At 45.3% G+C, this 11570-nt stretch overlaps 1 protein-coding gene across 1 annotated transcript; it reads right to left on the bottom strand.

Moving 5' to 3' along the window:
- Positions 1-2298: 2298 nt before the first annotated feature.
- On the bottom strand, positions 2299-11291 carry LOC311036490 (SLIT and NTRK-like protein 3; the record flags this gene model as incomplete). The annotated part of the gene is made up of 6 exons (XM_084045202.1): positions 11050-11291; positions 10551-10802; positions 10156-10271; positions 8922-9851; positions 4620-4839; positions 2299-3456 (listed from the first exon to the last, which is right to left on the bottom strand). Exons 1-6 carry the CDS (start codon positions 11263-11265, stop codon positions 2299-2301), a joined length of 2892 nt encoding a protein of 963 aa, XP_083901328.1. The 5' UTR covers positions 11266-11291.
- Positions 11292-11570: the final 279 nt, after the last annotated feature.

Raw genomic sequence — 11570 nt, forward strand, 5'->3', positions numbered from 1 at the left:
TAAGACGAAGAGAGAAAGATTAGGAAGAAAGAAAAGAGCGATGATGGAAGGAAAGAAGTGAGAGAGAGACGGGGGTGGTGGAGAGAGAGAGCAAAAAAATAAAAAGAGAACAATTCACCACAGGGCCCTAGGGCCACCAGCCCTACATGTCCTTATTGTACAAATAGATTGTATTGATTTCATACCATTAATGTGGCAGATTTCACGCTATTAAGATCCGGCTTCTTTCCACAGAACCCTGCGGCCCCCCAGTTTTACTCACACGCTTAATACACTGTGTGTGTGTGTGTGTGTGTGTGTGTGTGTGTGTGTGTGTGTGTGTGTGTGTGTGTGTGTGTGTGTGTGTGTGTGTAGGCATTCATGGGCTCAGCATACCTCAAGCTGTTACTTTCATGCACCATTAGATCAACGGGAACTGACTGCGCACGTGCTTTTATGGGGGTCACGAAACATGCGTGTATGTGCCTCAATGATGCGTACCTGTGTGTGTGTGTGTGTGTCTGTGTGTGTGTGTGTGTGTGTGTGTGTGTGTGTGTGTGTGTGCGTCATTTTGTCACACAATACTGTAGCTGTCAGCTGAAGGTTTATTTAGCACCCTTTATTGTATTTCTCGGGTCGGCGGTAAGAAGACTGAACCAGATGCAGAATCATCCTATACATTAATATAACATGATCCCTTACAGGAGAGCTTCAACACGGGAAAAAAACTAAGAATAAATATATTCACAATTGCCTCTAATACTTGTAGGAGATGAAAGCATAAAAAGATACCTCCATAAAAGAGAATAATCGATAGTTGATAGAAGTGTCTTTCCTTTTGTTGATTTTTTTTGTGTTGTATTTTTTTGAAAAATGCTTTCGTGTCCAGTTTTTGTTCTTTTTGTTATGGTCTCTTATTTTTTTGCCACTCAAATTTCCTCTGAGAAATATCTTAAAACCAATACAATAACTTCGATGTCTGTGTCCGATGAAAGAAAATATGTGGAGCGGAGGTCCTCGTGGCCCCATTAAGTCTATGACATTAAGAAATCCAAAAGGCATACTGTTCCGTGCTGTCCGTCTCTCTCTCTCTCTGTCTCACATCCAATAAGTAAGGTCTACAGTGCATCCCTTCCCCAGCACAAGCATACCAAGAACCCTGTTTCATCTCATCACTGAAACCAACTACTCCTGGATAAGCCAGAAAATATCCCTCCCTCTGGGCCTGGTGGAAGAAAATAAAAGAAAAAAAGAAAGAAAACAAATCAGTTCATCCAGATTCACATCATCAAAATGAAACTCAGAGATTAAAAGTCAATTCAGCTTCATACAAGCACCTCCAATGTTCACAGAATGTAAGGGCAAAATGGCTATTTTTGGCTTATCCAGGGAATTGAGTGATTACTTCAGTGACTTTCAATTGGTCAGGTTCCTTGTCACTCAGCGTCTTGTCCGTTAGTAGTCAAACCCCTTTGTTTTAGATAAATAGATCTGTATTCATAGAAAAATAAGCATTAACCACACTGCTGGCTGTTCATTGCTAAGGCACTTGGCTATGTTCCGGCTTCTCTTGTTTTCTCTCTCCTCTCCCTTTATATACAGTACAAGCACGCAACCACCACACATATATATCTATCTATCTATATCTATCCATCTATCTATCTATATGCATATATACAGTATACAGTATATATAAATGATATACACATATAGATATGTAGATATAGATAGATACGGTATGTATTGTTCCTTCCCGATGTCACATTTTGTGATTCTGTGTCTGATTCTGTTTATTTATTGAGGGTGAGAGCTGGTGTGTTTTTTTCCCATCCAAACAGGCATTTCAGAATGTATGAACACCAACCTGCATCATTTTCATTCTCTCTGGCTTCTCTCTCTCTTTTTGTGGTGCTGGGAGTAGGAAAAACCCCACAAAAGCCCCGGCCTCAGTGCAGTACGATAAAGAGGCATAAAAATGATAATAATAATAACGGTACAGTTGTAGCTCCTGCAAAAGTTTCGCCTCCGGGCACAGATCAGGGATCAGCTAATCCTTGCCAGATTCTGACCTTATAAGCCAATAGTGGGAAAAATACAAAACTGTCTTCAGCTCATTATCCAGGAATAAACAGAGTGTGTTTAGTGTAGTGTAGTGCCGCTCCTCCACAGTCTCTGCTCACAGGCACGGCAGCCTCTGGACTATACAGGAGTCATTGTTACCGGATGAGTCATCGTCAGAAGGGGGGATGAAGAGGAGAGAGGAGTAGATGAGAGGACGAGGAGGGAGGAAATAGTACTGGAGTAGGAGGAGAACAATGGTTAGAACTGGTAAGAGCGGTCCAGTACCTCCATGTAGTCCGGCGTGGTCCTCAGTCTGGCGACCGCCTCTCCGGCTCCCAGCTCACTCTGGCTGTTGCTACCACCGCCTCCCGCCGAGCTGGCGGTGGTTACCACTGTTTGCTCTGGCCTGGCCTGGTCCTGTTTGGTGGGGTCCGGGGGTTGGTGGGGGTGAGGGTACCGGGGCGGGGGCCGAGCGTACCTGTCTGGCAGGTCTCGGAACTCGGGGGCGGGTATCCTGAAGAGGCAGTCCACCAAACCCACCTTCGGGGTGGGGCCCTGGCTGTCTATGACCGTCGGACAGAGGATCCCGTTTCCGTGGAGGCCGACGAGGGGTCCCATTGCCCCGGTGACTGTGCTGATGGGCGACGGGGAAGACACTTCCAGAGTCCACTCCCTCTCCTTCCCTGTCGTTGAACGGTAACCTCCTTCGCACTCTTTAGATCCTGCAAACTGCTGTTGCTGCGGTTGTCGTTGCTTCACCGCTGCGTCCAGCTCCTCTTTGTAGGCGGGGCTGCTGCTGCACGCCAATGCAGCCATGGAGGGGTCTGAGCCTTTGGATCCAGGCTGAGGGGGCAAGATGGTGTCATAGACGTGGTTGTGTTCCGGTGCAGGGAGAGGCGGTGTCTGTGGGAGGCCGTGGTGGTGGTGGTGGTGGTGGTGCGTCTGCTCAGTGAATATCCCGCACTCCATCTGAATCCCAGCGAGGTCCACCTCTCCCTGGCGGCGGAACGGCAGCTTGTCCCTCCTTCGCAAGGCGTAGGCGATCAGAGCCGCTGCAGCGAAGAACGCAGAGACAAACAGCACCAGCAGGCTGAGGACTAGCACCGACAATGGAATGGAATCCTTCCCCGGAGGGGGTGCTGGCCCCAGCCCCGGGCTGGGGTACCCAACCGAGACCCCCTTGTCTGGGGCTGTGGAGGATGTGGCTGTCTGCTCCCCCTGCTCCTGGTCCTCCTGGCGCTCGAGCTCTGGGCAGAGAAGCTCCACGGAGAGGGAGCGGAGGTCTATGCCTGTGGTCTCGTCTGGGGAATGACAAACCACCTCTCCCACCACCACCACGGCGCTCAGCCCCTCCAGCCAACGCTTCAGGGGAGCTGCCTCGCAGTTACACTCCCACGGGTTCTGCTGCAAATCCACCTGGAGAGGCACAAAACAAATCTGTCATCTCCCCTCATGTGTAATGGAAAACCGGTTCTCGTCCTGCTGCTATGTAATACAACAGTGACAGTGCTTTATCTCATATTGGGGTGTCACTTTGCAAAATGTAAACAAAAGTTGAAGATGCTCGCTGTTGATGCCTGCAGTTTTCTTCCTTGCAACTTTGTGACTGTCACAAAATGTCTTCTGTTGAAGAACAGTCCAGTAGTTTGCTTTACAAATGTGAGAAGGTCTTACGAATATGACACATAGACAGTATCATTACAGAATTCCATATCTGTCTCCAGTGATGATGTGTGTCTCCAACATGTTTTGGAAAGAAATGCATCTGACACTGTTTTTGCTGCCTAATCATTTGATGAGCTATTAATATCAAGTCTATATTATCAAGCCATTTGAGTAATAAAAAAAAGATAACACAATCGCCCAGTTTTTGTATAAAGACAAGATTGACAAATAATAATTGATTACTAATTCTCTCCACCAGTCATTTAGTCTTTTTTTTTTGCTTGAGCCTTTGTCCTCTAAAACGACTCTACTTGACTGATACATAGAAGCAATATGCTACTTAATCCATGTCTACTGTACAACAGATATAGATAATTAAGAAATCTAGTTAATATATTTGGCAAGTACCATACATGAGCCTTTTTGATCTGTTGACGCTGGTGCAGGGCATACTAATTTACAACTAGCAGAGCATAACAATCACCACCCAACCACACACAGATCAAGGGGACAGTACAACAGAAAGAATAAACAGTATAGTACTCTATGTAATGAACAAAGCTCATAAACCACCATTAAACTCCTTTTACAAGCAAAGCTAAATTTAATTTTAGTATGAGTTTCAGGCTCATTCTCCATTCTCACTTTACTTCATCCAGGAGAAGAGCCTTAATTAATTAAATCAGCTGAATTGGGGGTGAGTATGGCTAAATACTCTATATCCAAATGATAAAGTATGTTAAGTAGTGGTGCTCTAATTGAAGCAATCAATCACATAAACTAAGGTCATTATTAGAGCATGAGCTGTGTCCATCCCTAACCAATTTGCACTTCTTTTGATGTAGTCACGTCCTGGCCCCACTTTACGGCTATAATTAAATATCTGACTGATACAGACAGAACAGTACACTCACCTGTACCAGGCCGGTGAGGTGTTCCAGCACACCCTCTACAGGTAGGCTCAGGAAGTGGTTGTTTCGAAGGTTCAGACGTGCTAGATTAATCCCAGAGAACACATGCAGCGGGAGGCTCCGTAGCAAGTTTGCATTTAGGAACAATAGCTGAAGGGAGGGCATGGAGTTGAAGGTCCCAGGATCCACCTCACGTATCTCATTGTATTCAAAATAAAGGTATCTATGAAGAGAAGAAGACAGTGTTCAGTTAATTTCAGTGACTTTCAATTAATTTGTCCAATTTGTAAAGAGACAATAGTACACAGCCAGCCGGTAAAAAGTGTTGGTTGGGGGCTGATGCTGTTGTCATGTTTATTTCTTATTACTAGAGGTTCGGTCTGCTACGCGGCCCTCACATCTTCACACCTACATCGCATGGCCGAACCAACAATAAACCCATAATGGAGATCTCTGTATCTGTCAGTCCTTGCCCTTTCATGCCCATATATGTAGTTCACTGATGATCAGAGATGCCCATTTATGGGCATGCCCCCTTTTGTGCCCATATGGAGCTGACTAAAAATGGGACTAGTCTTCAAAATCATAAATGTAGATTTGCCCGAAATGCCCCCTATACCCGAATATCTGTCTAAATACCTCCAAAAAGTTGGTGACACCCACAGTCACGAAACTAGAGGGAGCATAAACAACAATCTGGTACCACCCACCCATAAAACAAACATGGGCAAATTCTCCTTCTACAGCACGGCCACCAAGGTATGGAATAGTCTAACCCCATCCCTCAAAAAATGCAGTTCGCTGGGCTCATTTAAAACAGCCCTAAAAACTCTGGAGGCCTTAAGAGGAGGTAGTACCAGTTTCCCGGTAGACAGGCGACCCCCCTCCCCTTTTTTTGTATATATTTTTTATTTTTCATGCTTTTTTTGTACATAGTGGTATTTTTTCTCTGTATTTTTTGCGGAAACAAGTCCGCAAGGACTTTTTTGGTCGGACCTTTTAGACAAAAGTATTGTAAATGTAACTGTGTTGTTTTACATTCTTTTGCCTAATAAAAAATTCAATCAATCATAATGTTCTCTTTGAGCTAAACACAACCTAAGCTCTGTGTGCGCATGCTTGCAAAGAAAACTAAAGAAGAGCTATGACAGGGATAGATTAAATGAACCATTGTCATGTTTAAGCAGAGAACCACAGAATTTCCATATGCCAATGCTTCTATGATGCTCCAAGACAGTCCAATTTGTATGCGTGAAAATTTGACATTATTCCCTATATGACCAGAAATGAGAGAATCTATAGAGTTTGTTCCCTTTCCTAAATCAGTGATGCACCACTAACGTACATTTGCACTGAGAATGTACTGGGGAAAAATGGAAATGAAGCTCATATTGGAGTAAAAGCCCCCCCACCTCTTTCTCACTGTGTCTCTCTGTCTCTGTCTCTCTGTCTCTCTGTCTCTGTCTCTCTGTCTCTGTCTCTCTGTCTCTCTGTCTCTGTCTCTCTGTCTCTGTCTGTCTCTGTCTGTCTCTCTCTCTCTCTCTCTCTCTCTCTCTCTCTCTCTCTCTCTCACACACACACACGCGCGCGCGCACGCACACGCATGCACACACACACACGCACGCACACACACGCGCACACACACGCGCACACACACACACACACACACACACACACACACGCGCGCGCGCACACACGTGCACACACACACACACACACACACACACACACACACACACACACACACACACACACACACAATTGAGTCCACAGAGCCATCCATTTATTGTCAGTATAGCAGCTCCAGGTTGTACGTCTTGATTATACCACACATCAGAGTCGGGCTCCTACAGTTTTTACCTTTGGGAGAGTTGTTGTTCTTGTTCACAAATATTGGTTAAATAATTTTATCACAGGCCAGAGGGATAGCATAGTGAAATTAGTCAGATGGAAATGTTGCAGACCATTATTCTTGTTGACAAGATGGATGTGTGTTAGTAAAGCATGGGAATTGAATATGAAAAAACAAACAAAGTCATAGCCAGATTAGGCCATTTGTGGATGTTGTTCATTCAGAGTGTGCATTATTTCAGATATTAATATTAATGCACAGGTGATAAGAGGTATTTGATTTGCTATGCACAATTGGGCTTAGACTGTTACTGTTTCAGCTGATAATTGCATGTGGGTGATGTCACATAATGTTAAATTGATAGGCTAATAAGGACGGTAGGCATTTCATACTTCCATATATCATAGACCTCTCATGGTAACATCAACAACATTCATTATGATACTGTAGTGGGTAGTGGGTAGACAGGATGTGGATAATATAATCCACATATTGTCATTGTTAAAGGAGCACTTCACCCATTTTCAACTTTGTCCTCATATAATTGAATTGTTCCTCCTCACTAATGCTCATTATAAGATGGCACAATTCTCATCTACTCACTCTCTCACTCATTGGTGGGCTTTGGACAGTTCAGAAACCTGCCTAACAATGACATCATCGATGGGGATTACAAGCTACTGTAATAGTAATTACAGCCTTAGTATTTGAAATCTTGTTTTAAATGACCAAACCTGCCTACCGATGATGTCACTGGTAGGCAGGTTGCTGAACTGTCCACAGCGCTGCTCTGAGACACAAAGTGAGTAGACAGAAATGTCTAATGAGCCAACCCGTTCTCACAACCAAGATGTCACATTTTGCAGCTCTGTCAGTAGCCCTAAAATGTCAAAATTTGACATGAAGTGTCAATCCACTGACATCGCAATTTGACAAAACTATGCCTAAATCATCAGCTATTACAGCTCTGTAATTTTTCCTCCACTATTCGTCACTATAGTACTACTATTTGTGAGAATGTGTTGCATGAGCATAGTGAGGACCAATTATATGAAGATGGGATGAAAATGGGTTAAGTGGTCCTTTAACACTTACGGGCGCATGATTATGTGTGTGTGTATGTGTTTTAGCTGCAGCAGTCAGTTGTGTTGTTTTACTAAACTATGCCAGTGTATTGTTAACCTTCACAACTAAAGTGGCTACAGCTCTCTCTTGAGAAAGAAGAATGGTGTCATTCTGTGAAATCCCACCATCAATACAATGACTATCAACCATTAGATTGTTTTGTAGATGTTTTCCCCCCCTCTCCAATGATTTCAGTCTGACTTTAAATGGATAACAGGATATTTAGGAATCCAATATTTGGCATGCAAGTAGTTTAATACATTTCTATAAACATATGTGGCAATAGCAACAATAAGTGATAGAACTGCTTAAAATGACCTTTTAAAACATTTTGACATAAATGCTTTCATACCCACTGTCTAACGGGAAGGCTGGTGCCAATTTCTCAACAACAAAAAATCCGCCTTGTAATCTTTTAGACTGTCCCAAGAGGCTCTTTATAAGTGATCAATAGGGTAAGCTTCTAAAAGTCCTGAACCTTTCCTTCAAATAAAGTGAGCGTCACTTTGAGCTGGACACTAGCACTGGAGCCAAGATTGCTAAAGACTTTCAGTAAAATATGACAAAATATGCAAATCACTGCAATGGAGTTAGTATGCATCACAGTTTTTCCAGTAACAACACATTTGTAGTAGAGAACCCCTCTCATTTCTACAGCATAAAAGATACCCCACAGTCTTTATCAAATACTGCACTGTTTATTCGGATTAGAGGTAATATTTACATAACATACTTGCTAAGGTCTGCATACACTATTTGCATATCTCCGCAAGCCTAATCTCTGACAACGATACATGTAGAGTGAATGTTGCTTTCATAAAAGCCCCCCCATGTAACAGCTCATTCCTGGCATGTACCAGACATTTGAGCACCCTATCAACACTTGCGTATGCAAATAAAGCATGCATTCATTCTCACTTTGTCAGTCACACAGTAATTTTCAGCAGGCTGCCACCCCCACAGAGACATACCATCATGCACCGTTGCTAACAAATGACACTGCTGGAGAAGAAGTAGCGTCTTTCAATTCAATTTCAACTAAAGCAGCTTCATAATCAGATCCTCATCCATGCCAGGCAATTTGAAGCATTTGAAAAAGGAATGTATTGTTTTTGCGCCGTTATTGCGCTGAAATTCTGTTTCACACATTAAATCACAGATGCATGAATATGTGAGCTAAAATGGGATTTTAGTTCATGGCTGTATCTCAAGTGCACAGAATTTAATGCCAAATGTATTTAACACGCATGGGATAAAACATGCCAAAATAGCTCACCAATTTGCAACACATCAAAGATGCTTTTATGTAGGTGTTGGATAAATCCTACCTGAGGTTCTGAAGGCCCAGGAACATGTCAGGGCTCAGCTTCTCCAGGTTATTCCCATTCAGGTAGAGGCTCCTCAGACTTGGGAGACTGGAAAAGGCCCCCTCCTGGAGGTAGGAGATACGGTTGTTCCCAAGGTGGAGAAGGTCTAGGCTGGAGAAGTTCCAGAAGTCTGACCGGTAGATCCTCTGGATTAGGTTCCCGCTCAGGTAGAGCTTGCGGCCATTGAGTGGTCGCGGTGTGAGCTGGGATACATTGAGGAAGCCACTTTCCTTACAGTTGACAGTAAGACCCAGGTCTGTGATGTGCAGGTTACAGGTGCAACCCAGGGGGCAGATGATGGGGATCGGGGGCCGGGTCTGGTAACCAGCCACAGGGGGGTTCTGGTTGGGCAGCAGGCTGCGGGGTGTGGGGGGTGTCCTGGAGGGCCGCGGCCTCTTGGTTGGCCGGGGTTGCCTCTCTCTCTCTCTACGCTCTGCTGAGGAGGAGGAGGACGACGTGGATGAGGTGTGTGTGTTCTGGCGGGAGCCGTGGACCATGGAGGAGGGTTTAGTGGGTCTCACTCTGCCGGGGTGAGAATTGGGCTTAGAGTTAGGCGGCGGATGTTGGGGCTGCGACCCGCCAGGCAGACCTCCTCCTTCCGCTTGCAACTCTTTATCCGGGAGGTCAGCACATAGCTCTTTCCGGGGGATCTCTCGCAGGTCCTTGCCATGGAGGTGGAAAGGGTACTCGCAGGTGACGTCCCCCACCACGGCCGTGTACGGGATCTGACCCAGCCACTGCTGCAGTTGCACTGCCTCACAGCCACAGTTCCAGGGGTTCTCTTCTAGTTGGATCTCCATCAGGGAGCGGCCCACATACTCCAGGGTCCCAGCATATGCCAGGCTCTTCAGACGGTTTCCCCGCAGATCCAGGTGGGTCAGAGACACAGATCTGGAGCAGGAGGGAGGGGGCAGACAAGTGTACATTAATGGAAAAATGTGGAGCAAATGTAAAATGTAGAGCAAGTGCAATAAAAAACTAACAAACGCTTCACAGTTATTACTGTTCAAGTATTTATTTTTATTTGATGATTTATCCCACCCTTACAACAGTGAAAAAGCCTGAAAAAAAATAATAATTAAATATCTGTCCCTCGTGGGAAACAGACCAGTTGGAAATTGTATCCGGTGCTATTTTTACTTACAGCGGACCTCCGCAATTCAGCAGCTTTGCAATATGATAATCAGATTCTAACCTGAACAGATGAGCCGGCAAGACAGGGATCAGGTTGTCGTTGAGGATGAGAACCCGGAGCTTGTAGAGAAACCTTAGAGCCCCACTGTCGATGCGCTTGATCACGTTGTAGTCCGCCTGCAGGTTGGCAAAAAAACCTGATGAAGTAGATGTAACTGCTGCAATGGGAAAGCAAATTGAACATAGCAGGAACAGCAGAACGGTAGCAAAACCCATTTATTTGAAGAGGGAGAAAACATGGCAAAAACTCACACAGGGCTCGATAAGCCTCTTTCAGTGCAGCCACCTGGTAACTATTGACCATTACTATTTCTTTAATTTGCAGCAATCTCTGACATTTGGTCAGTAATCCTGTCAATTATGGATAATCAACATGAAGTATCATCCCAAGCCTACCTGGAGGTATTCCAGAGCCTCTAGGCCAGCAAATGTGTCATTTCGAAACACCTCCAGTTTGTTTTCGTGGAGGTACAGACGTCTCAGCTTTGCCAACCCATGGAATGCTCCCACCCGGATGTCCTGGAGTGCATTGTTTCCGAGGTTTATCGACACTGCGTTGCCAAGGTGCTGAAATCCGTTGCTATAGAGACGCCTAAGAGAGTTCCTCTGCAGGTTCAGTTTGAAGGGGCGGACCCACGACTGTGACACCTGAGTGATTAATTAGTGGATTGATTGGTTATCTTAGTAATTACACCAATATGATAATAGAGAAACACCCATAAGCCGCGTTAGACACGGAATATTAAGACTTAGAGATAGTGTATTAATAAGACTGAGATTATCCCCACCCACATGATTAAAATAACACACGCAGTGCAGTAGCGCTGCCATGTCCTGCGTATGTGACAGAACACATGAATAGTAATGACACGACGTTACAATGTCACAACATTACCTGGCTGACATTGGTGAAGCTCCGTCCGTCACAGTGCACATGCAGGACGCCTTCTTTGACTTCGCACGTGCAGGGCTCAAAGCACGGCTCGTCCACCTCCTCCTCAGAGCTGTCCACCAGAGGGGTATGTGTGGAGGTGGGGGTGGGGGTGGGTGTGTGCGAGGCCTGGGACAGACACACACACCCCAGGGCCACTGCCAGAGCGACCCACTGCATTCTCCGGCTTCTCCCTTTCTCAGCTCAGCAGCCTGGGGCAGCAGCCCAGCATCGACCCTTCACCGCACTGCACACACATAGGGACATACATGCACATGCAATGCATGGACATGTGTGCAGGCACAACGATGCAATCCAAGAACATGTGCACGCACACACGCACGCACGCGCGCACACACACGCACACACACACACACACACACACACACACACACACACACACACACACACACACACACACACACACACACACACACACACACACACACACACACACACACAGTTAAGGTAATACGTACAGTATA

The sequence above is a fragment of the Gymnoscopelus microlampas genome, assembly GCF_963454915.1.
Source record: "Gymnoscopelus microlampas genome assembly, chromosome: 20".
NCBI lineage: Eukaryota > Metazoa > Chordata > Actinopteri > Myctophiformes > Myctophidae > Gymnoscopelus > Gymnoscopelus microlampas.